The sequence below is a fragment of the Papio anubis genome, chromosome 11 (genome assembly GCF_008728515.1).
Source record: "Papio anubis isolate 15944 chromosome 11, Panubis1.0, whole genome shotgun sequence".
In the NCBI taxonomy this organism is placed as follows: Eukaryota; Metazoa; Chordata; class Mammalia; order Primates; family Cercopithecidae; genus Papio; species Papio anubis.
In genome coordinates, this window is record NC_044986.1 from 103711758 (window position 1) to 103739005 (window position 27248).

At 36.8% G+C, this 27248-nt stretch overlaps 1 protein-coding gene across 4 annotated transcripts in view; it reads right to left on the reverse strand.

Annotated features, from left to right (window-relative positions):
- SPAG6 (sperm associated antigen 6) overlaps window positions 1-27248 on the reverse strand; it is a 66319-nt gene that overhangs the window by 22280 nt on the left and 16791 nt on the right. For all 4 annotated transcript variants that reach the window (XM_003903457.3, XM_003903456.3, XM_009214083.4 and 1 more), the window contains 4 exons: window positions 25161-25327; window positions 21522-21705; window positions 2015-2220; window positions 987-1160 (listed from right to left, as the gene is read on the reverse strand). In XM_003903457.3, coding sequence (XP_003903506.1) covers window positions 987-1160; window positions 2015-2220; window positions 21522-21705; window positions 25161-25327 — 731 coding nt within the window. The remainder of the gene's footprint in view (window positions 1-986; window positions 1161-2014; window positions 2221-21521; window positions 21706-25160; window positions 25328-27248) is intronic.

The window sequence follows — 27248 nt, forward strand, 5'->3', positions numbered from 1 at the left end:
CAAATACACTCACTGTGAGAAGCTTTATTCTGTGGTTCAATTTTTCATGCATCAATGACACAACTTTTATCCCAATTATAATGGATGTCAAAATTCCTCACCTAGACTCTAAGCCTAGGGCTAGTTCATAACTAACTACTGAAACCCCCAATCACAATGGGTGAGTATGAAGCAGATTAATCACTGAATGCTGAAAGACAATGTCAGACTTGAAATATTCTAACCTAATTATTTCCCCCTTGCTAGTAATGATTACTAGCTGAGTGCACTTTAATTTTGAAAAATCTCAATCAAATAAAGATGTTAGATGAAATAAAGAATGAGGACTTAAAGTTTAATGAAATAAAAATTGGTTAGTCAAAATATACACAGAAAAAAGATACTTCAGAATCAATACAGGCCTGCTTTCTCTCTTTCTTTCCCATCTAGAACTCAGAGCAGGAAATCACCACGTAAGAGCAGCTACTGGAGTGGTAACAGTAGGCCAGGGGACCTTGGTGATTTCTCCCAACCTGGAGCTATAATAGTGTTCTCACTACTCCCAGCTGACATAAAATGGTAAGGATGGCAAAGTTTCATAGTCCTCACAATCTAGAAATGGAAAGTTTGAAATGACTAAAAACAGATTTCAAGCTCAAACTCAGCTAATATAACCCAGTGTTCTCGACCGGTGGCAATTTTGCTCCCTGAGGAACATACGGCAAAGTATGGAGACACTTTTTATTGTCACCACTTGTGGGGGAAGGGTGCTTTTGGCATCTAGTGTGCAGAGGCCAGGGATCCTGCTAAACATCCATCCTACAATGTGCAGGACCAGCCCCCCACAACAAGGAACTACCCAGTCCAAAACATCAGCAGTGCAGAAGACAAGAAATCCCAACCCATCTAGATCATGTGCCACAACCCCTAGGCCCTATAAACAAATTGATGTTTTATTTAAAAACTAAAACTATTACATATTATTGTGGCTTGAAGTTTCTTTTCACCTCGGGTGTATGTTTTGCAATCTCTCTAATTAAAGTAGAAGCATTTTCCTTCACGTATTCATCCTTGTCCTTCAGACAGGTAAGTACAACTGGAAAAATCTCTGCTTCAACAACCATTTCTGCCAGATCCACGGAATGTTTCGAAACCTGACTGAGAGCTGAAAGGATCTGATGCTGTGAAGCAAAAAAAAACCAAAACAAAACACTATATAGCATCCACTACAGAGTTCAGATTTAAACAGTTTTATATATATTCAAATTCTTTTATAAAGGGAAAAAAATATACATGCCTAAACAACCTAAGACTTCTTAGTCTTGAGACATTCACATTCTAGTCTTATACCCAAGTTTTAAAAATTCCTAATTTCCAAATTAGTTCTTAATATTTTGAAACTCTATTACAGATGATTAAATAACATGACCTCTGGATGAATACCATTTCTTAATTATGCAATACTGAAATTGCTAATTTATGAGAAATGTGATCATTTAGTGCAAAAATCATCAAGCAGAACAATATCTTTGACATGATGCTGATACAATTTCAAAGAATGTTCCATTGCTTAGTTAACATTAACAATTTTAAAACATTATAGGGTGTAACTATTAGAATATAAAAGTATAATTGGTGACTGTTGACTAAAAATCAGATTTTAGAAAGCTATAAAAAAGGCTAAGATAAATATGGCAATTTCCATAAGAAACAATATTATGGTGGAGGGTTAAAAAATCTTTAGGTCTTTTCCAAACCAAAGATTTAATCCTTATGTGATTCTGTATTTTAATTATTAATGTTAACACTGTTGTTACTTCTGATCTTATACATAGTTTCCCCAATCACATCTTTGTTATCTAATCTTTATGGTATTATTTTCACATATTAAGAGACCAAATACATAATATATTCATATCTGTTTTCAATGATAATTTACTAATTATTTTTAGATGCGAAATATTCACATGTACGCATTTCCATTTTCTTACATTATAAAAAGGCTGATATGCTTTTCAACCTTATTTTGAAATACCTTCAATTTAGCATCAGGGTTCAGGAGCATCTGGACTAAGTGAGCAACAGCTCCTGCATCCACTACTGTCTGTGCTAACTCTGGAGAATGCTTTGCAATATCACTGAGGGCTGAAGCAGCAATCCTTTTCAAAGCAATTTCTGGCTCCTGGATACAGAGTACTAAAAGAGGAACAGCTCCCGCATCCACCACAACTTGTGACAGTTCTGTGGGTCCAAGAAAAGTAATTAAGTGAGTATGGGTGACTGACCCTTGTGCAAGCCATTTTTCACCCTGACAGATACAGCAAAGAAAAAAGGGGAGGGTGTACTTCACTCTCTCGACATCTGCATTTCAAATCAGGCTTCCTGGTTTCATAAACCATGTGGACCAATCCTGAGCTGAAAAGAATACAGGTCAATAGATGGACCTCCATTTACATGAACACATTTGAGGTAGATTAGGCTGAAATGGCTTGTTATTCTTTTTTTTTTTTTTTTTTTTTTTTTTTTTTTTAAGAGAGTAAGCAGATGTCAGCTGTTTAAGCTCTGACAATTCTGCACTTCTCAATAGACAAGCATTTTATGCATGGTTTACAATAACAGAGAAAATTTAAGTACCAAAAATTTACCAACCACACTAATTAGGCAATATTTTGTGCTATTTACGTGAGTAAACATTAACATGAATCTTGTGCCAATAATGTCAATTTTTAGATTCCTTTTATCTTGTAGTACTTTTAAAAGATTTTTTAAAACTTTCATACAAAATAGAAAGCTGCCTTTTCATTGTACATGTAAAAATACTTTCAAAAATGAGATCTACTACTAATCAATAAACTTTTGTATATAAATGTTAATGTTTAGATACAATAATAAATTTATCTTACTCTTGTCAGAAATCAAGTACATATCTTTTGAATATACATGTTGATTTACTTGTATGTCCAAGAATAATAGCTTACAAAAATAGCACATTTTAAATTACAGATAATGGGAGACAGGCAAGCAGACCCATATAATATCATGGAAAAACTGCCGTTTGAGAACCATAAAGCACCACATGCAGTTACAGATACTACTCACATTGTATTCATGGCCCCTCTTACTGAATCACAGACACCCATTTCTGGAATCTCTTCCTTTCAAAATATGTTCTTATTTTCCCAGATGTGTAGTGCCTTAGTTATATATAAATGTCTTAACTGTCAAGCTAAGAGCTCTATTTAGCATATCACTTAAAGTATTTAATTTGAAGATAATACAGTGTTTGATTTTTCAAAGTATTGGTAATATCACATCTTCTAAAAGAAAATGTTAGCAAATACAGGTTAGTGTCCAATATTTGCTTCCCTTAAATTATCATAATTATCTTAAAGTCCCAATATTGTATAAACAGTTCATTCATTCTTTCATTAAACAAGTATTAATGGAGGGCTATTAAGTGACAGGCTCATTCAACTCGATGCCAATGACACACTTCTGCAAATTAACACTACATTCATTGGCAAAGGTATGTTTCAATTTTTAAAATTTGGTGTAAAAGCTAGTATACTATGGGAAGTTCTTATGTAATCTCAAGAACGAGAGGTAGATGAGAGGAATATGTTTTGTTTTGCTTTGTTTTTAAAAAAGAAGACAATAGCCAACAGACTGCAGTATCAATCTAGCAATGTAACAGGTTCCTCAGAAACAGCCTCTGGGATGCTACTGCAATAGACTGAAGACCATGAAGACAGCAGGTGACATAGGTGATCACTATTTCTCTTCCCACACCACACCCCCACCCCCATCCAAAGGAAATGGGAAAAAAATATAAAATGTTATATTACATATAATTTCTAAATAAAATACTCATTTTCTGGTAATTAACATTCTGCTTAAGAATTCAACTCAATCCAAATTATACAGGTGTCATACAGTAATAATTTATATGTTCCTATTTAAGAACACCTGGAATATATATATAATGGGCTGAATATTTTGTTTTGATATATTTTCACTTTTATACGCAGTTTATAGGAGTAAAGAATATGTAGCAAACTACAACTGTTTAAAAGTACTATTAAAAACTCAAGATGCTTTTTAAAAAACATCTATTATCTACCTTTATAATTCCCATTCATTTGACTTGCTCCTTGAGTAATTCTTGAGTGCAATATCTTCCTTCCTTAGAATAACATAATGTTAATAAGAAAGCAAATTCTGTTCTTCTAACTTGTTACCCAAGTTTTCTATTCTCTCCAGAGTAGCAATGTTAAATGTGGGGACGGCTAAGGATGGCAGTGGAAAAAGATTTGCCATGAAGGTAATGAAGTTTCCAAGGACCTAAAGTGGGCCTAGCAATTTTGTACTTGCAATTTCATATAGTTTACATCCCCAAATGTATATGGTTCTACTGCTCTTGAGTAGCACACTTTTTGCTTAGAAGTATTGTTCTCCTAGCTTCAAACATATGTTAATATTAAATATCAGACAGTGAATGTATATACAGGAAATAATACAATAGGCCTAAATAATGTAGACTCTACATATTACACATCCAACAGGTTATTTCACTCTGCCTCTGTCACTACTCTTTTTCCCATTATTGTTTCCTCTGATGTTTCTATGCCAGCCACTGTTGGCGTCTACCCAATAGCCATCGTCAGCTAGGGCAGAGGCTTGTGAGCAAATCCTAGACCTAAGCAGAAGTCAGCTGGAAGCAACTGTGAAAGCTCTGTAAAAACTGAGATACACAGCAGAAAACACCATCTCTTCTTTGTTGGATATGGTCATGTCTGCAAATAACATCTGGAACTCCTACATCCATCTTGCAACTATAATGGAAGAAATCACCAATATGCTGAGGATGGCTGAGTACAAAAATGGAAAACATCCAGGTACTCCATGACACTGCTCAGCTGCAAACCAGCTTTGGAACTGCCCTTACTCTGAACTTCGTGTCATGTGAATTTAAAAAATGTCCTTATTGCTTAAGCCACTTGTAGTTTACATTCTACAACTTACAGCTAAAAACATCCTGATATAATTCCTTCCTCTCTTATGCTTGGTGTCTGTACATGGTTTTCTCTCCTCTTTCACTCACTGAGTGCTCGTTAAGTGCTTACTATGTGCTGCACACTTGGCTAGATCTTGGGGAAGGGGAATAAAAACATTGTTCTGTTCTAGAAAATCCTGCTCAGAGTGAATACATGAACAGGCCACTACAAGTATAGAACACAGCCAGGAATCAGGTCTGTGGAGTGTTCAGGGAAAATGTATACAAAAGTATCATTTCAGGAAGTGCTTCCAACCTTCCTTCCTTCTCCTCTTTTCTTTTTTTCTGTATTTTCTTTCTTTCTTTCTTTCTTTTTTTGAGATGGAGTCTTGCTCTGTTGCCCAGGCTGGAATGCAGTGGTGCGATCTTGGCTCACTGCAACCTCCACCTCCTGGGTTCAAGCAATTCTCTGCCTCAGCCTCTTGAGTAGCTGGGATTACAGGCACCTGCCACCATGCCCAGCTAATTTTTTGTATTTTTAGTGGAGACAGGGTTTTGCCATCTTGGCCAGGCTGGTCTTGAACTCCTGACCTCGTGATCCACCCGCCTCGGTCTCCTAAAGTGCTGGGATTACAGGCATGAGCCACTGTGCCCAGTTTTTTCTGTATTTTCTACTCAAAAAAACCCAGCAGCAACCAAAACACATACAAAACTTCACACACCTAAAAATCACTTCCCATAGGAGAAATCTCATGAAGTTCATTTTAAACTCAAAAGTGGAAATGAGTTTTTAGATGTTCAATTATCACACTTATGAAATCAAAGATTGATGTGTACTGACCTAGATGCTCATAAAAGGTTGACCAAAAAAAGCAGTCAGCCAAGAAATTTATCTTCAGTCCCTGAAAATATCATTGCCTCATTTCAAATTTTAAGTAAATCTTCAAAAAATGTTTATATCTTCCATTATACAATAACATGTGACATATCCTATACTGTTACATAACAAACAAGATTAAAAAGTGGTTATAACTATGTCTAAAAATGCAAAGAGAAAAGGCTACATGTTATACCAACATGCTAACAGCATTTATACTGGGTTGATGGTACTATGGGTAGTATATTTTTTCTCTGTTTGCCAAATTTTCTTCAATGTGATTTTTTAAAAAATAAATACAAGCATGTCTCTCACCCATACATATAGCTACTGCTGGGCCTAACTGTACTAGCATCATTATTACAAAGAAAAAACAAATATAAAATTTTTAGCTTATTTTTTACTACAGCTGAAAGTTTTTTATTTTAAAAGATGGTAGAATGTATGTCCTCTTTAATAAGGCACACCTAAATAATACACACCATACATATTACACATCCAACAGGCTAGTTCATCCTGCCTCTATCACTATTTTTTTAAATAAATTATATGAAAAGAGTGTATAATTCTTCTTCTTGAAAGAATTAATAGTATATACTAGAAATAATATTCATTTACTTTTTCACCCTTACCCTGCTGCCTTAATTCATACCCTTATTAAAGTTAAAATATTACATTCTTAAAACATTAGGGGTTATTTACTTTTAACCTTTTTTTTTATATATATATACTTTAAGTTCTAGGGTACATGTGCACAACGTGCAGGTTTGTTACATATGTATACACGTGCCATGTTGGTGTGCTGCACCCATTAACTGGTCATTTACATTAGGTATATCTCCTATTGCTATCCCTCCCCCCTCCCCCCTCCCCACAATAGGACCCAGTGTGTGATGTTCCCCTTCCTGTGTCCAAGTGATCTTATTGTTCAGTTCCCACCTATGAGTGAGAAGATGTGGTATTTGGTTTTCTGTTCTTGCAATAGTTTGCTGAGAATGATGGTTTCCAGCTGTATCCATGTCCCTACAAAGGACATGAACTCATCCTTTTTTATGGCTGCATAGTAGTCCATGGTGTATATGTGCCACATTTTCTTAATCCAATCTGTCACTGATGGACATTTGGGTTGATTCCAAGTCTTTGCTATTGTGAATAGTGCCGCAATAAACATAAGTGTGCATGTGTCTTTATAGCAGCATGCCTTATAATCCTTTGGATATATCCCCAGTAATGGGATGGCTAGGTCAAATGGTATTTCTAGTTCTAGATCCTTGAGGAATCGCCACACTGTTTTCCACAATAGTTTAACTAAACTTTTTTTTTTTTTAATGCAAACTGTCAGAGGAAACTATCCAATAGCACCTTCATTATTCATAAATAATAATTAAAGTTGTTTATTGCATATATGTAGACAAAAATGTACAGTCGCCAAATTTGATGATCAGTTGTTTTTAATAAAGGAATAACTAGTTTTATTTGGCTGAGGAATAGCTCATTTTGAGTGGAAACTGAGGCAGCCTCCTCTGTGGTACTGTGACAAGGGAGAGAGAAGTGTCATCTTTTCACACTTCTCTGCCTCTCTCTGTTTTTCCATAATTATTTCCAACAACATTTATGAGGGTTATGTGCATACCATTTTTTGATCAGTAATAACATATAAAAACTTGGGGTGACAAGACTTTGCTTCTCACACAGTTGCATTTTCTTAAGAATTTCATTCTGTGCTGCTCTTGGAATCTGGGTTTTTGGTTTGTTTGTTTTCTAAGCTTGCCGTGATCTGTCAGTAACAGGCATGAGAAGTGTTACAATTTAAGTGGATCAAAATCTTCAACTTAGAATAATCAAAAACCTCAGTATGACTTTAGGTTTAAGTTTAAAACAAAAAGAGAACGTAAATTAAAAGGAGGACTTTTAAGATCAACAACATTCATAAGATTAGTACAATCTAAAGCTACGTGAGTGGAACATTAGAAATGACTCCATGTTGACTGGAAGGGAAGAGGGCAGACAGGAATGTCCCTTAGCATAGCATAAGTATGGTTGTTACTAGGTAAATCAGACAAAAGTAATCTTGCTTTAACAGTGCCCCAGTGCCTCCAACCTCTCTCAATTACGTCATGGCTAGTTGTCTGTTTAGATCAGAAGTGGTCAATGCAAATGCCCACAGGGCCCGGGAAAGTAACTATAATAAATAAATGAAGCCAGAGGATGCTTAAAAATAAAAATAAAAATAAGGTCAGGGAACGGCAGAGCAGTAGTGAAGTGCAAAAGTCTAGGTACCATCTACAAGGGGCAGCAGTTTCTGAGTTTCAGCTCAGTGTCGCCATGTAGGAATATAGATATAGGCCTACTGTTGTCAGGCCTTTTTGTTTCGTTTGTTTTTAGAACACTGTGTGAGACAACATGGTGCTGGCCATATAAAACACATCCCTCTGTGGGCCTGCTGCAGCCTGAACCACCCCATTACAACCACAGGCTTAAATCTTACAGCCTCTAAAACAGCCCGTGCGGGGCTTTCTGGGCATGGAAAGGTGATGTTCTTTCTACTCCTAATTTTTGAAGTCATGTTTGGGGTCACAGAGGAAAAACCACTATTGTGGTTACATAAGAAAATTCAGAGAATTCTGAGAAGTTAATAAAAACCTAAAAGTTGACTCATAAGAAAGGATTACTCTAAACATGATACTTGAATAATTTTTCAGCTCATAATGGAGATGTGAGACAGAATTTGAGCAAACAAGTGATCATGAGGACTCATAAAAAGAATTCAAAATGAAGAGGTTCTCCAAAAAGAAAAAAGAAAAAAATAAGTATCCAGCACACTAATTAAAAAACTCCTCTGGAACTCTAATCTCTTTAAACTTTATTGCTTTTTAATTTTTTTCAAACACTGCTTTTAACTGTTTCTAAGCCCTACAAAAGTTATATTTTGTTTCATTAAAAAATACAAGAAAGTTATAAATTAATCATTTATTTGCAGTTAGGTGGCCCTATTTATCAGTTTGAAGATGGGCTGGGTTTTGCCATAAAAATATACAGCTATATCACTTCAAAGGCTTTTTGAAATAAAGCAGGTTAAAAACAAAAACAAAAACAAAAAAAACCCTACATTTTGCCTGGGTACAGTGACTCACGCCACTTTGGGATCCTAGCACTTTGGGAACCTGAGGCAGGCAGATTGCTTGAAGCCAGGGGTTCAAAACCAGCTTGGGCAACAGCAAAACCCCATCTCTACAAAAAATACAAAAATTAGCCAGGCATGGTGGCAAGCACCTATAGTTCCAGCTACTTGGGAGGCTGAGGTGGAAGGACCCCTTGAACCCAGGAGGCAGAAGTTTCTGTGAGCCAAGATCATATCACTTCACTTCAGCCTGGGCAAAAGAGCAAGACCTTGTCTCAAAAAAAAAAAAAAAAAAAAAACCCTACATTTAAAATTGGCTACCACTTATATGATATTAATGTTATGTTAATAATAATTCCTCATCCCATTCAACCAAATTTTTCATGATTGGGTAAAATTATAATAACAAATATGTTGCTGCAATTACCACAGCTGGTTACTTACTGGTAACTCCAGTATGATTTTGGCAATAGCACTTCCAAAGTAAAAGAAATCTGTTGGCCAGGCACAGTGCCTCACTCCTGTAGTCCCAGCACTTTGGGAGGCCAAGGTGGGAGGACTGCTTGCATCCAGAGGTTCAAGACCAGCATGGGAAACATATAGAGACCCTGTCTCAAAAAAAAAAAAATCAAAAATTAGCTGGACATGGTGGCACACGCCTGTAGTCTCAGCTACTCAGGAGCCTGAAGTGGGAGGATTGCTTGAGCCCAGGAGGTAGAGGCTGCAGTGAGGTGTGATCATGCCACTGTACTCAGCCTAGGCAACAGAGCAAGACCCTGTCTCAAAAAAAAAGAAAAGAAAAATCTCTTTAGGTTTTGGTCTAACCCAGCTGTTTACAACTGGTTTAGTTATCTACTGCTATGTAACATCACACCAAATTTAGCAGCTTAAAACAGCAAACATTTATTATCTCATAGTTTCTGTAGGTCAAGAATCTAGGAGTGGCTTAGCTGCCAGGTTCAGGCTCAAGACCTATCACTAGGCTACAATCAAGAAGTCAACTGGGGCCGCAGTCAATTGAGGATGTGTGTCCAGGCACACTCGTGGGAAGGTTAAAGGGAATCTTTAGTTCCGCACCCTATGGGCCTCTACATAGGCTGCTCTTGATGAGGCTTCCCCCAAAGTGAGTGATTCAAAAGAGAAGACTGAAATGCCTTTTATAATCTAAGCCTGGACGTGGCATAGCATTGCCTCTGCTATAGTGCATTGGTGCAATGGGGGAGGGGACTACACAAGGATGTGAATAAGAGGAGGCAGGCATCATGGAGGCCACTACCACAAAAAGCTTTGTTCTACACCGACACATCTGCGAGACAACATCCCTCCATAGGCAACAGTGACTCACTAGAGCTATCATTCTCAGCTGAGAGATTGACATCTCCAATTGCAGGTGGAAGTGAGAAAAGCATAAAGGGAGAATTTGCATATTACTATGTAAAAGTCTCGAGTGATTTTTATTTTCACACACACACAAATGTCATTTTTCCTACTCTCACCCTTTTTTTTTTTTTTTTACTCTCACCATTTCTATCTCGCTTCCCTCCACCCAATCATCGGAGCAATTAGTTTAACCCTAACACATGGGTTGAGTGTTTGAGCGCTTAAGGGTTAACATAAATACATACATTTGCTTTAAAGGCAAAATAATTCTGGCTCCTTTAAAAAGTCAAGTGAGTCAAATAAGTCATTGATCTGAAGTTAACAGGGCTTTAGTAAGAAATTACAATCAGCTGGGAGGTAAGGCTGCTCTCAAAGGACTCAAGTAAAAAGCAGCTTCAAAACATGGTAAGAAAAAGTCAAGAAGTGGAGACCAGACAAAAGGAAAGTGAGAAAGAAAAAAAAAAAAAAAAAAAGACTTGGTTATAGCCTTGAACAACAATAGGCTGAGGAAATTTGAAGTCATTTTAGCTCCCATCCCCACCACTAATTTAGCATCAGACTTTTAACAGCTGAGACCAAGCTGAATAGAGTAACTCAAAACTACAAGAGGGTCTGGAGTGTCCTGGTAAAGTAGAAAATAACTAAAATAATTGGAATTACATCTTTACAAAGTAATGCTTTTTGAATCTAGAAGTTATTTTATTTGTTTTCCACCTGCTTTATATAGCATTTGCAACCATAGTTGTGGTTTCACTCTACCTATAATTTTGCATTTTGCTTAAAAAAAAAAAACAAAAAAAATAACCTGCCCAGACTTCACCACTATGCAATGTATGCATGTAAGAAATCTGTACTCATGACCAGGCGCACTGGCTCATGCCTGTAATCCCAGAACTTAGGGAGGCCGAAGTGGGCAGATCACCTGATGTCAGGAGTTCAAGACTAACTTGGCCAACATGGTGAAACCCCATCTCTACTAAAAATACAAAAATTAGCCAGGCGTGGTGGCATGCACCTGCAATCTCAGCTACTCAAGAGGCTGAGGTGGGTGAATCGCTTGACCCCAGGAGGCGGAGGTTGCAGTGAGCTAAGATTGCACCACTGCACTCCAGCCTGGGCGACAGTCAGACTCTGTCTCAAAAAAAAAACCAAAAAAACAAAAAACAAAGATCTGTACTTGTACCCTGTAAATATATAACAACTTTTAATTAATATACAAAAGTAATTTTAAAAATAAATAATAGAAAAACAGTTTAAAAACCATGGGAAATGCATATGTTATTATTCAAACTTCAATGGTATGCACTCTTTGCTCCAGCCCAGTGCTAGGTAAGAAGTCCCTGTCTTCAAGGAGCACAATCTGATGAAGAAGGCTAGACAGCAAAAGGCCACAGGTATTCTGATGGGATTCTCTAGAACAGGTAAAAGAGAGAGAAAACAGAAAGAGGAAATAAAAATAAAACATTGGGAGGGTAATATGTTGATGTCATGTTTTTATAAATGTAGTCCCTGGTCAGCAGTGCTTGATGTGACTCCCCTGAGTGGTTCTCACACCCTCATGGGTTTCCACTGGCTACTTTTATTCCTGAGGATTCAGCTAACCCAACATTTTTAACAATTGCCTAATACCCACTGAGCAAATATGCCATCATTTACTTAACCAGTTTCCCACTTGAGGACATTTAATTAATTTTTGGTTTGGTTTGGTTTTGTTGTTTGCTATTATATAGTATAATGAACCTTTTTTGCATTCAGATTACATATTAGTTATCTATTGTCATGTAACACACAACCCCAAACTGAGCAGCTTAAAACAACATCACTTATTATTTCAGAGTTTCTGTGGGTCAGGAACTCAGGAGCAGCTTAGCTAGGTGGTTGTGGCTCAGAATCACAAAGTTGCTGTCCAATTGTCAGCTGGGGCAGTCACCTGAAGGCCCACCTTGGGGAGGATCTGCTTCCAGCTCAATCCCATCATTGCTGGGAAGCCTCCGTTCCTTGCTGGCTGCTGGAAACCTCAGTTCTTCACCATGTGGACCTTTCCATAGGCTGCCTAAGTGTCCACGTAACATGGTAGCCAGCTTCCCCTAGAGTAAGTGGCCCAAGAAAGATACAGTGCCCAAGACAGAAGCACTGATTTTTTTTTTTTTTCTTTTTTTTATCCAGAGGCAGGATCTCACTCAGGACAGAGTGCAGTGGCACCATCATAGCTCACTGCAGCCAGAAACTCCTGGGCTCAAGTGACCCTCCTCATCCTCTCAAGTAGCTGCACACCACTATACTCAGTTAATTTTTTTGTTTTTTGTTTTTTGTTTTTTGTTTTTTTTTTGGAGATGAGATCTCGCTATGTTGCCCAGCCTGGTCTCAAACTCCCAGCCTTAGGCAATCCTCCCACCTTGGCCTCTCAAAGTGCTGGGACTATAGGCATAAGCCACTGTGCCTGGCCTCTTATCTTTTATAACCTGCTCTCAGGAAGTGACATACCATGACTTCTGCTGGTCACACAGACCAGCCCTGGTATAATGCAGGAGAAGTCTGAACAAGGGTCTGAAAACCAGGACATATGATCTGGGAGGCTGGCTACTTCAGTCACACATGCATGTATGTATACTTGTATACATGTATGTTTGTATACATGTATGTATAAACAAAAATAACACACGTCTTTTTAAGACCACAGGATTACCAGCACATTGCCGTTTAACAAGTATCTACAAAGCATAGACACAATAATTTCATGTGCTATCCAATAGAAATGTTATCCACATAACGTAATTTAAAACTCGAAATTAGCCACACTTTAAAGGTAAAAAGAAATAGGTGAAAATAATTTTAATATACTTTAACACAATATATCTGAAATATAATTTCAACATGCAATCAATGTTTTAAACATTTAGTGAGATATTTTACATTTTTTCACACTAAGCGTTGGAATCTAGGGTGTATGTTGCACTTACAGCATTTCTCAATTCAGCCACTACATTTTCATCAGAAATGCTCAGTAAGTATTTAGATTTCAAAAAGTTTACAGTTGAAAAGGTAGATTCACATATCCAAGTTGCTCCAATTATACCTACAAATTTTTAAATAAGTTGAGTATCAATTTTTAATTTTACATTAATTAAATGGCAATAAAATAAAAAATGTAGCTCCTTAATGTGCACTAGCCTCAGTTCAAGTGTGCAAAAGTCCCAGGTGAATAGAAGCTACCATACTGCTAACACTGTAGTGTGGGATCAAAGGGGATCTAGAGAAATGGTCTATGGCTAGTTATAGCACAGTGACACCAAAAACGCTAGAGGTTCTATCTTTGAAAATCCTCTGAGGTGGCGGGGCATGGTGGCTCACACCTATAATCCCAGGACTTTGGGAGGCCAAGGAGGGCAGATCACAATGTCAGGAGTTCAAGACGAGCCTGGCCAACATGGTGAAAACCCGTCTCTACTAAAAATGCAAAAATTAGCCAGGCGTAGTGGTGGGCGCCTGTAATCCCAGCTACTCGGGAGGCTGAGGCAGGAGAATCGCTTGAACCCAGGGGGGCGGAAGTTGCTGAGATGGCGCCATTGCACTCCAGCCTGGGCAACAAGAGCAAAACTCCGTCTCAAAAAAAAGAAAAAAGAAAATCCTTTGAGGCAATTAACTTATTCCACACTTTTAGAGCAAACTGGTTCATTCATCTAAAACCCTGATAAGAGCAAACCAAGCTCCAAAAATTAACTGTGCAAAATCAGTCAGCTAACATGATGAAAATACAGCTCCTATTTTCCTGTAGACTGTGGATTTAAAAATCTATGGGAAAATAAGATGATGAACATGTCTTATCTCAAGGTACAATTCTTATGCTAACCAAGTCCTGAGCTTCTAATAGCAAACTCTCTTGTAGACGTTTGTAAAACGCTCAACTGGAATACTTTCAAATTTCAATCAAGTACATTTTGCTTCATGTATTTCTAGAAATTCAAATGTAAATAAAAGTGGGTTCCTCCCCCCAATATCAAAAATGTATTAGGCAGATTTACAGGCCAGTGACTGGAAAACAAACTAAGTTCAAGAAACAATAGAGAAACATGTCATGGTGCATTGTTCAAACTTGGTTTATTTCCAAACCACCAGTATACAAAACATCCTTCTCTTTATCTACTCAGCACACATAGACTTGACATTTCTCCCACAGGTATTTGCATAAAGCCAAAAACAAAGATTTAAACTACAAGAATTGTAGGTGTTATCAGGTAGAGGAGGTATTTTGTAGGACAAAGCACTTTCCTTCCTCTTACTACTGCATGTATCACTTCCTCCTGTATTTCTAAGCCAAGGACTGTTCAGTTGTTATCTGGATGTAACAAAGTTCTTGAGAAAGTAAAGATTCCTCTTTTTGCCGTTGTACAAAAAATGTAACTCATAATTCATCTTTTTTTTTTTTTTTTTTTGAGACAGGTTCTCGCTCTGTTGCCCAGGTTGGAGTTCAGTGGCACAATCATAGCTCACTGCAGCCTCAACCTCCTGGGCTCAAGTGATCCTCCCACTTCAGCCTCCCAAATAGTTGAGACCACAGGTGCACACCACAACATCTGGTGAATTTTTTTTTATTTTATTTTATTTTTACAGACAGGGTTTCACTATGTTTCACAGACCGGTCTTGAATTCCTGGGCTCAAGTGATCCTCCCATCTCAGCCTCCCAAAGTACTAGGATTACAGGCATGTGCCACTGTGCCCAGTTATAATTCATCTTTCATTTACTCTAATGTATAGTCACCCAATGCATTATATATGCTTTTTAATATAGTATTGTACCTTGTGTCAGTGTTTGTCTAGATGACCTTCATGCTCATCTGTATTAATTTTTCTGCCTTAGATTATAAAGTCCCACACATGAGGTCTTAGTCAATTTATTTTACTTTATACAGTTGGAAAGATATGGGAACACAGACATAAATGCCTCAAGTACATTTTGATGATTACCATGATGATGACACTGTTAAATAAATGGATTGCTAGCCTCATATAAAAAGTTAGAGGCATAAGTAACTTAGGAATCTGAGCTTATATATTACATTTTGTTGCTCCAGATTCTAAGTTAAAAAAAAATTAGAAGATTTTATTAGCCAAGAGTTCCCAACTAAAAATATTACAAGAGGGGCCAGGCACATGGCTCAAGCCTGTAATCCCAGCACTTCAGGAGGCCGAGGCGGGCGGATCACGAGGTCAGGAGATCAAGACCGTCCTGGCTAACGGTGAAACCCCGTCTCTACTGAAAATACAAAAAATTAGCCGGGCGTGGTGGTGGGCACCTCTAGTCCCAGCTACTCGGGAGGCTGAGGCAGGAGAATGGTGTGAACCCAGGAGGTGGAGCTTGCAGTGAGCCGAGATCATGCCACTGCACTCCAGCCTGGGCGACAGAGCAAGACTCCATCTCAAAAAAAAAAAAAAAAAAATTACAAGAAACAAAAATACAAAAGAATCACAACTTTTTTACCAGCACCACACAAACTGAACCCTAAAAATAACCAACCAATTAGGTAACTACCAAGTAAAACAAGGTTATAATTAATTAAAATGTTCTTTTGTTTAGCACATTTGTTCTCTATGCCCAAAGAACATAGAGGGATATTTATTTTCACTTTATACCTTTTTCACTAGCACCTAAAAAAATACAAATATATTTGTGAAAATAAGTGTTAGGATAAAAATAAATGAAATATATAATATATGTTATCCCACATACCTCATTTGCCTCTAGGTTTGTGTTCCTCAACCCCCACAATAGAAAAAAAAAAGATATGCCGGGCGCGGTGGCTCACGCCTGTAATCCCAGCACTTTGGGAGGCCGAGGCAGGCGGATCACGAGGTCAGGAGATCGAGACCATCCTGGCTAACACGGTGAAACCCCGTCTCTACTAAAAATACAAAAAAAAAAACTAGCCAGACGTGGTGGCAGCGCCTGTAGTCCCAGCTACTCCGAGGCTAAGGCAGGAGAATGGCGTGAGGCCCGGGAGGCGGAGCTTGCAGTGAGCCGAGATCGCGCCACTGCACTCCAGCCTGGGCGACAGAGGGAGACTCCGTCTCAAAAAAAAAAAAAAAAGAAAAAAAAAAGATATAAAAAGAAAGATAAAGCAGCAAAATATGTTACTGGAACCAACCGAAATCTATAGGCGTCAGTAAAGACGGCTGTCTGCAGGCCTTTAAAACAATTTTTAATTACCAGGCTCCAGTCCCTTCTCCCCATCCATTCTCCCTCTAAGAAAAACCAAAGTCCTTAGCTGTTATCTCTGATATTTGTCACGAATATTTGGGTTTTTTAAAAGTTAATTACTTTGAAAATTGCTAAGACTAGATTTTGTGTTCTCACCGTAAATAAGTAGGTGAGATTTTTAAATTAATTACTGCTTCCTAAGCCTGTTCCGCACATTTAAGCTATTGATATTTGTACATGGGTGGCATGAGAAGAATATTCACAAAAATTCTGAATTTTAAACTTTTCATTTTATCATTTAATCATTTGATATAAGATAGAAAACAATCGGGCTGCCAGCTCATCTTGAGACCTTGCTTACATTATCTATCTAGTAAAGAGGATACAATCGACTCAATGTTTCCGTCATGTCCACATCAGCCAGCCCCTGCAAGCACTGCTCATCTCTGGCGCAGCAAGTTCATCTCTCAACTGCCACAGAGCTGGACAGAAATCAGGTCCACAAGAGAAGGAAGAGTCAACCAGGTGGAAAGCAGCCAACAGAGATTAGAAACAGAGGTATCTGGCAAGACTTTCAGATATTACAAGGAGCCAAAAAAGAATGATGAGATCTTGTACACTTTCCTCCCTCACAGTGTAAAATGCAAGAATCTCTGAAAGTGCTGAGCAGTTGCCAAGCAGTTCCAGCATAAACTGCTGTGTGACCAGAATAAATCCTTTAACCTCTCTACTTCAGTCTCATCATCTACATGACAATCATATCAATAATTTAAAAGTTGTAGAATGTCTAATCAAATGTATTCCTCTTTGCCAGGCTTGAGATAAGCCAAAGTTTACCAAAAAGAAACACTTTTTTTTTTTTTTTTTTTTTTTTTTTTTAGCTAAAGCTCCCAAAATAAACATTTAAAAATCATTTTTGAGCCCAAATGTGGAAGACCATTCACACAAAACACTTCCGCACACTTGCAGCCAGGCTGCTGCTCTCACCTCAGTCCCAAGTGCTCTCACTGTGGCCCCTGTCTCCACAGAAGGCCATTCATTGGAAGCACTCTCCACAGAGCCGCAGGACTTCAGTCACAATGCCTGAGGGAGGCTGCTGGGGACCAGGGGAGGAAGGCCTGGGACCTCCTGCAGCAGATTCCCTCACCCACCTCCAGCAGATGAGCCATCAGCTGAGGAAGCCCAGTGGCTGGGGAATCCCACCATCCCTCCTTCCTTGCCTATCACGCTTCCAGCTGGCACAGGCTCTCGAGGCACCCTTTCCAAAAGCAAGACTATTCCTTGGAAACAGTGACAGATTTCATACTGGTTGAATAAATAAATATGTTAATAGAATAACTATACAATATATCTATTTACAAAACTGCACTTATGCCCCTTACACTTATACAAACTTTTTAAAGTTTAATTTATAAAGTGGGCATGGTAAGAGATTAACAACAATAGCTAATAATAAAAGAGAAGAATTATAACAATAGACTAAAAAAAGTTGTGTGAATGAGGAAACAAAAGAAGAATTCTGCAGAGTGGGAAAGGGTTACAAAAAGTAAGAAAAGAGAAAGCCAATCAGAGAAGAATTTTACCTCAGCTGTCACTAAGGAGCAGGAAAAACTAGAAAGAAATCACTTATTTATCTGCAAAGTCAGAGGTAAACATTGCCATGTGTATTCAATAACTGGTGATTCAATCATAAAATGTAATGATATGATTTGTACACAGTTGGAAAAAAAAAAACCCACCATTCTGGTTGTCAGCCCGAAGTTCCCTATGTTTATCTGTAAAATGCTTCAAAATCTATACATAGAAATAAGTTTTAGAAGTTGTATTTTTCAAATAAGGAAAAGTCAGGTAATGCCCATTGGCTTCTCTCTATAATTATTTTAATTGTGTTTCCTATACACAGAACTTTTTCCTTCTATTGCCTTTAAAGGTACACATTACTTCTTTTGCATCTCAATTTAAGGTTTATATTTCTTAAACTGTCTAACAAACGGTTTTCCACTAATATTCATTAATCTCAATATATTTTGCTTTTAGGAAATCATAAAGAAATTAGGTTATTTTCAAAAAACAAAACAAAAGCCAGACATGGTGGCTCATGCCTGTAATCCAGCACTTTAGGAGGCCAAGGCAGGCAGATTATGAGGTCAGGAGTTCGAGACCAGCCTGACCAACATGGTGAAACCCCGTCTCTACTAAAAATACAAAAATTAGCCGGGCATGGTGGGGTGCCCCTGTAATCCCAGCTACTCAGGAAGCTGAAGCAGGAGAATCCCTTGCACCTGGGAGACGGAGGTTGCAGTAAGCTGAGATCGCACCACTGCACTCCAGCCTGGGTGACAGAGCAAGACTCTGTCTCAAAAAAAAAAAAAAAAAAAAATCAGGTTATTTGGAGGTAAATCCTCCATTTTCATTGATATGGATGTGAGTGATGACTTTTATTATTTACTAGGTAACAATTCCCTTTCCTTCTGAGAAATCTATGCAATAATGTCTTCTGGGAGCTTCTGGGTCCCAGGCCCCTAACTACTGTGAAATATTGAAATTACAGTGGAAATTCCATGTGGGAGCCAGAATATAGCACGAATTTGGAATGGGACCCCTAAGACAGATCCTGTTTATGAACTATAATCATTTTGCCCCAGACTCAACAAAATGAAGGGGTGGAAATGTTATCTATGGGGCACCTGCTTCAGAGAGTATCTATACAGTTGTCCCTCAAAGCTCTTTTCCAATGCTCATGTTACAATCTCTAATGTGTCCCTCTGGCATAAAAAAAACTTACTAAATATACTCTTGTAGTTTCCCATGATAACTAGTTTTTGATTTAAAACCCTGCTGTAGTTTTCACAATCAACATGTACTAAACAATAGTCTTAAGGTAAACATATTTGGAAAATCAAAATCTAGATTTAAGAAAATAATAATTTGTAATTTAATTCTGAATAATTCTAAGCATGACAACAGTTGTCTTTTTCAACTTGCCTTTATACTGTTTTATTTCTATTTTGTCTGTAATAATGTCACCATTTTAAGAACCAAATTAAATATAACCATAGGAGAGCCTCTTCCTGCTTCTATTTTGAAGTTTTTCTTCAATACTGTTTCAGGAAGTATTTAGTGAAGCTGTATGGTATAGTAGTTAACATAGGCTTTGGAGTCAGACAGACTCAAATTCCAGTTCCATCATTAATATAATTTTGGATATCCTTTCTAAAGTCCACTTTATTTCTCCATTTAACAGGGAGAGTAATACCTACCCAAGGGTAACTGCAATCAAAATGAGATAATGAGTCTGAAGCACACAGCACAGAGCCAGGCATATACTAATTACTCAATACACAGCAGCTAATATTTTAGACATAGACACACACTGAAAATCTGGAACATGAAGAAAAAAATTCCTTAATTTTACCACCTTAGGAAAACAAACACGATTTTTTTGTAATTACATCCACATAAAAACTTATTTTTACATTATTATAATTGTAATACACAATTTTATATCTTTTTTAACATTATAATCACTTTTCCATGTTACCATGTAGGTTCATAATTACCTTTTAAATTTGTTGCCTGAGATTTCATTAAGTTCCATAATTTATCCACTAAATTTCTGTCAAATATTTGAGGTGTTTACAAATCATGCTATAATAACATTTTCATGAATATAGCTTTTCCACCCTGTGGAATTCTTTCCTTAGGATGAATTCTCAAAGCAGGCTTCTTTAGGGTAGCCATGATCTATTTCACAACTTTAATAGTTTTGTCAAACTGCTCTCCACCAGTTTATACAATTTGTAGTTCCTCCACCAATGTGCACACATGTCATATTGTCCACTCTAACCTTCAGTATTAATACTAATATGTTACATGTACTGAGTATTTCCATATGCCGAGCACTGATCTAAGTGCTTTACATGTATCACATCATCATCCTCACAACAAATCTCCAATGTAACCACTATTAGTCATCCTCTTCCGCAGATGAGGAAGCTAAGGCTCAGAAAGTTTATAAGCCATGTCCAAGGTCACACAGCAACTAAATGGTAGTATCTAAACTAAACTCAGACCCTGTCTAATGCCACGGTGCTCTTAATCACCTGGCTATATTGCTGCTTTACTCTTCTGCCACCACCCCCCACTCATATAACAGGTTAAAAAGATCTTAATTGATGTTTTTATATACAATTTGTTGATTACTAGCAAAGTTGATCATTTTTACATATGTTTATTTTAAAACTGTATTTTCGTCTTACGTTATTTGTTCATAAGCAACTTCTGTAAAGTGATGGGGAAAATTATGTTCCTCATGTACTTTTTACCAATTGGGTGCATCGACACAATCCTCTCACAAGAGGCCCAGGTCCCTTCTTGATGACCCCACTGAGCTGTCAGTTTATAGGAGAACATGCTCCTTCTCTTCTTCCTGCCCAGTATGAGTTGAATACCAATATTTTCCAGAAAGTTATGTCCATATCTCCTCAACATCACTCACTCGTGATACGTCTCCTGGTTGGTTTGGAACTCCCTATCATGAATGGGCAGGAAGACCAAATGACCCCAAGAGGGTGACTGACTAAAATAATTTTTTATTAGGTTGGTGGAAAAGTAATTGGGGATTTTGCCATTAATGGCAAAAACACTTTTGCACCAACCTAATAACTGAACCAATTTACCAAGGCCTTTGAGACTCAAGCCCACTCTCCCATCCCCTGCCACCCCTCTCTCCTTTTCTCCACCTCTTCAAATTTCCCTTCTGTAAGATAAAGACTGAAATATATAGGGTTTTTCTGTTTGTTTGTGAATATATGATCCAAACAACTTGGCCATCATTCAAAATGTACTTCTCATCACATACAGAAACATCATTAAAACCCCATCTATGTTTTACTAAGCAAAACTGGATTTACCTAATAAATCTGAATTGTAATAATCCTATTTTAAAATATGCTTGTGCATATTTTAAATTACCTGCATTATGTCTTGCAATATATCTAAGTGCCCAGGCTGCAGCCTCCTTGACTCCAGGGTCAAAATCTTCCAAGCATATGACCAGTGTATCCAGTGCTCCACAATCAACTATTGCCTGAGCTAGCTGGGGAGAATGTTTACCAACCGCTCGTAACACAAAGGCAGCTGCTTTCTTGTAGAAGCACTACAAGGGTCAAATAGACAAAACTCAAAATGAGTTGAGTACTTAGAAAACCAAAATCTAAAATAGACCAAAACTAACATAAAAAATAACATTAATGTAAATAAAGCTCAACAGCTTTTGAATATAAAAGATGAAAAACATCCTGCAAAATAATTTTGATTATTTGATGTGCCCTCATTGCTCCTGTTCAGTAACTAAACTGAAAACAAGGTATGTTTAACATTGTATTTCAAATGTTTTACCCTGAAGCATGCATTTGGAAATTGTATAAAATTATAAACATACTTTCCACAAATTCATAAAATAATGAGATTTTATGTATCTGCATTACACCAAAATGTATTGTTTGACCCTTGGGAACTCTTAGATTGTTAGCATGTGCAACTAAGCTCACTGTCAACTGACCAATTCATTTCCTTTACTTGCCCTCAGTCTTTAAGCATGGTAGGCCTTTCATGACCTCAACTAATCTTTCTGGTGTCCCCAATTATTCTGAGTAACAACTATGTCCCAAAATGTGCTTACAATCATCAAATAAACATAAAGGCAAAACATTAATGACATATTTTAAAACTTTTCCTGGCAAATAAATCAGCCAAACAATGGGATATAAGTTATTTTCTCTAGAAATACTTTTTTTTTAAGATAAAAGCAAATTACTTACCATTTTGTAAATTTTAAATACTGCTTCATATTTATATTTCCTATAGATACATTGTGTCTGACTAAGGAATGAGTAAATAAAACTAAAACACAAGACTAACATGTTTCTCTTCACATCGCTAAAAAAATTAAATATATAGGAAATATGTGGCTGTGACACTCACTATGGTTTTATGCTTAGCATAATGACACAGTAATGGTCTCCTCTTTCTGTTATTAATAAAACCCACTTAATCCCCTATTTTACATTCTAAGTTTCTATTTCTTCACAGTGACTACTAAAAAGTGACTAGTTGACTACAGCACCTGTTTTGAAAGCATTCTATTCACTTAGACTATAATATTGACACAATGAAAATTACAGGAGAAAAAAATACATCGAGTATATCTTAAACATAGTATACCTTAAAAATCAGTATATGTTGCTAATATAAGAAACATGCTATGTTAGTACTGATGTTTTTGATTTGACATATTTTCTTTAGTTTCTTAAATTATATAAGTAACCAAATTTCTACTAATTTACTCTAAATATTACTGTAGAGCTTTGAAGTAGGTTTCCATAGATTATTTTCTTACAAATGTGGGGGAAAAAATGGTGATACATTTATTTTCATTACTTTACTTTAGCTAATTTGACTTTTTATAGTGCAGAATTATCAAATTTACAGACCATTTATGGGTATCAATCGTCACTATTAATTACAGTGCCTATAACTCACACTTTCTGATCTCATTCCCTCTTTCTCCTAATTTTCACTTCCCCCAAATTCCTAACACTCTTCTCTTCCATTCCTCATCAAAAGAAAGGCCAAAAAAAAAAAAAAAGCAAAACCACAGGACTTTTTACCTCATAAAGAAGAGATTAAATCTCCTGTGAGAAATGACTTAAAGGCTGGAAGGTGAGGGAGACAGAAGCTGGTGCAAAGGCTTCGTGTTTTCACTGCCTCCTCACTTTTCTGCTCTAGTGTTTTGTCTCTCTACAACTAATTAACATTCATTCAACTTAGAAAACTTCTACTGAAAATCTTCTATGTGGGATACCAGAATACAGACTCTGCTCTCAAAAGAAGGAGCTAAGAGTCCAAGAGGAAGAAAGTCCAACAGTATTTGATGATAGAAGGAATACCCACAAGAAAAATAAAATTTCTGTGACTCCTTGTAGAGCTATAACAGGCATTAGTTAAGTGACTCTCTGATCTATAAACATAAGGCAAATTTCTGCACCATTAGGATTTATTTTTATTCTGGCAAAATACACATAACATAAAATTTACCATTTTAACCATTTTAAAGTATACAAGTTAGTGGCATTTAGTGCATTCACAATGTTGTGCAACCATCACCACTGTCTAGTTCTAGACTATTATCATCACCCCGACAAGAAACTTCTTACAAATAAAGCAGTCACTTCCCATTCCCTTCTCCTTCCAGCCCCTGGCAACCACTAATCTGCTTCTGTCTCTATGGATTTGCATATTCTGGATAGTTCATATAAATGGAACCATACAATCTGTGGCCTTTTGTGTCTGGCTTCTTTCACTTAGCATAATGTTTTTATGGGTCATCCGTGGTATAGCATTTATCAGTACTTTATTCCTTTTGTGACTAATAATCCATCATATGGATACACAACATTTTGTTTACCCATTCATCTGTTGATCGATTTAGGTTGCTTTCACCTTTTGGCTATTGTGGATGCTGCTGCTATGAACATTTGTGTGCAGGCTTTACTGAAGCATCTGTTTTCAATTCTTTTGGATATATAACTAGGAATAGAATTGCTGAGCCACGTGGTAAAAATGTTTCACTGACTGTGGACCTGCCAAAGTGTTTTCACAGTGGTTGCCCCCATTTTACATTCCTACCAGCAATGTATGAAAGTTCCAATTTCTCCATGTCTTCACCAACACTTGTTATTTTCTTTTTATTTTTTATTATGGCCACCCTAGAAGGTATGAAGTGATACCTCATTGTGGTTTTGATTTGCATTTCTTAATGACTAATGCTGTGGAGCATTAGTTTGTACATATTCTTCGGAGAAATGTCTATTTAATTCCTTTGCCTATTTTTCAATTGGCTTGTCTTTTTGTTACACAAATACGAATTTAATCCCAAAGATATGTCAAGAAAGCTCTATCCCTAGGTTATGATAAACTAACAGAATAGAATGAACAGTCCAAAACCTACCTACAAGTGGTCCTTAACTACTGTGGAAACCAAATAGCTGGCACTGTATAGAAATAGAAAGTGGTACCAGATAGGAGGGGGAAAAATGGGGCACTTTTAGGTAGTGCTTACCAGAGTTGACATGCCTATAACTTGGTAAAAAAAGATTTCTCAAACCTTCCATTACACATACTTATTCTCTTCCTCTTTTTGGTTGCTTCTCTAGCCCTTGCCTCAAGGCTGTCTCTCACTATTTCCCTTAACTTGGTTTCACCAGCATATAAGGATTGCTGAGATCAACTATTTGCCTAGGGTCTACATACTTCCCTAAGACAGATCCGATAGCATTGTTTAAAACTACCATATATAGAAATACTGCTTTATGTATAATTCCCCCCCTAAAAAATCTGTTTTCTCTTTATATTATCAATAATAGATAAATGGTGGTTATTGGCACCAAAGCAAAATACCCTAAAAATACGATTACATGCAGCTCAGAGAATTGGAGATTTTGTTAACCCCCTAATAATTCTGATGCCTACAGGCTTGCAACTGTATCCAAACTGTCACATTTTTAAAGATCTAAAACAAAAAACATATAACTAGTTTTTTAAAATTCTTACATTCTGTTCTGCCAATGAATAAACAAGCTGTGGAAGAATGTCACACTTCACAACAGCTTCTGCTAGGTCATCATTATAATTGGCCAGTCTCCCAAGAGCCAAAGCAGCAGTCTGTTGAATTGTTGGGACCACATCCAGAAGAAGAGTTCTCAGCAAAGATATTACACCTGAGTTAAATTATGAAAGAATAGAAATCAGAAAAATTAAAATTAAAAAGCAAAAATACAATTCAGCATATATGCAGACAGTAAAAATAAAGGGAAAAAATTAGTAAAAACAAAACTATTCACTAAAAACTAATGGAAATTTAGAAGTACCTAACTGGCCAAGACACAGAATAATACAAGCTATAATTATTAAACATGCAGTACAGCATGGAAATAAGAAAGACTTTGGATTTAGGTAACAATCCCTGATTCAGCAAGTCCTGTCTATATTACCTGATAGGGTTATCATGAGGCATGCAGAGAAAGGTTGTAGACTATGCTATGATGTCTAGCACAGAAAAGATAGGGCTCCCCCCAGACTTTGCAAATCTTATCTTTCAAGGCTCATTTCAAGGCCTCACCTGCATATTACCTCCAAATAAATGTCTTGGAGATGAGGAAGCATATTACTAGTGCTCATCATATTCATCCAAGGGTTGAATGCATAGTAGGTATATCATCATCATCACCACAACAGCAACAAAGTAAAAGTAGCTTATATTTATCAAGCACTTATTATATATAAGCACTGTTCTAAGGACTTTTTTCTATAATAATTCATTTAACTTTTATAACAAAACTATGAAGCAGGCCCTACTATTATGTCTATTTTACAGATGAGAAAATGGAAGCTAAGAAAGGTTGTCACACAACTAATGAATGGTGAAGCAAGGTTATATACTTCATACATTTTTCATTGATAATTGTTAAATAACACATATTGAAAACTGAGGAGGTGGGAAGAGAGATACCAATAGTATTTGTATTGTGGTCATTATACTGGATATTCCAGCTCTATTAACTTTGCCTTACTGTAAAATCTGCAAAAGAGTAAACTGCTATTTCTGTTTTAATGATGCTGTTTTAGTCTAAGATTACAAGAAAGGTAATGACAGAATTCAAACTATAACAAAGTACCCCTTGACTTTCTATACTTTAATTTACACCAGTCTAGTCAATTAGATATCATTAAATCTTTTCTTTAAAAACGTATCCCAGTTATACACAAAAGCAAATATTACCAGTATTCTTTTATAGTATTATATGCAGAAACATTTGAAATAGAACAAAAAGAAAACTTTTACAGTAACATCTAAACACTTGATCTTAGCCAAAGGCTGAGAAGCCATTATAGTAACACTTAGGATTAGACTAAAATAAAAGAGTACTAGCAAATAACGTAAGCAGAGAGCAGTAATGCTTATCACAGACACATTTAATGATGTGACCTATGGATTTTCCTAGTTTCCAATTTTACTTAGTCATTAGTTTTGTGCCTAAGTTGACTAGGTTAGATCATCTTCTATCACCTTTGCAGGTGTGAATACCACGAAGGCTGGTTAGCACTGCAAGCACACAGAGCCCCCTGCCCACACTTGGGTCATAGCTCATGTTCAACAAATCCAGTGTTCATGGGTGTTGCTTATATATTATTATCTATACTGTTTGCTAGAGATAATTTCTGAAATATCTCACAACAAAAGTTTACAGCACAGAACAAGGTATTAGCATGACTACTCAATGTTATAACATAGGTTATTTCAGGAAAGGTGGATTTAAAACAATTGTCCATCTCTTTGTAGTTTGCTTTATTACTTGATTCATTTTTGTTGTTGGTTTTTTACTGGGTAAAATACAAATAAAACAAAAATTACCATTTTAACCATTTTTAAGTTTACAGTTCAGTGGAGTTAAGTACACCCACAATGTGTGACCATCACCACTAACTGCCAAACTGTTTTCCACAGCAGCTCAGCCACTTTACATTCCCATCAGTAAAGTACCAAGGTTCCAATTTCTCTACATCCTCACCAGCACTTGTAATTTTCCATTAAAAAAAAAAATAACAGCGGACTGGGCGCGGTGGCTCACGCCTGTAATC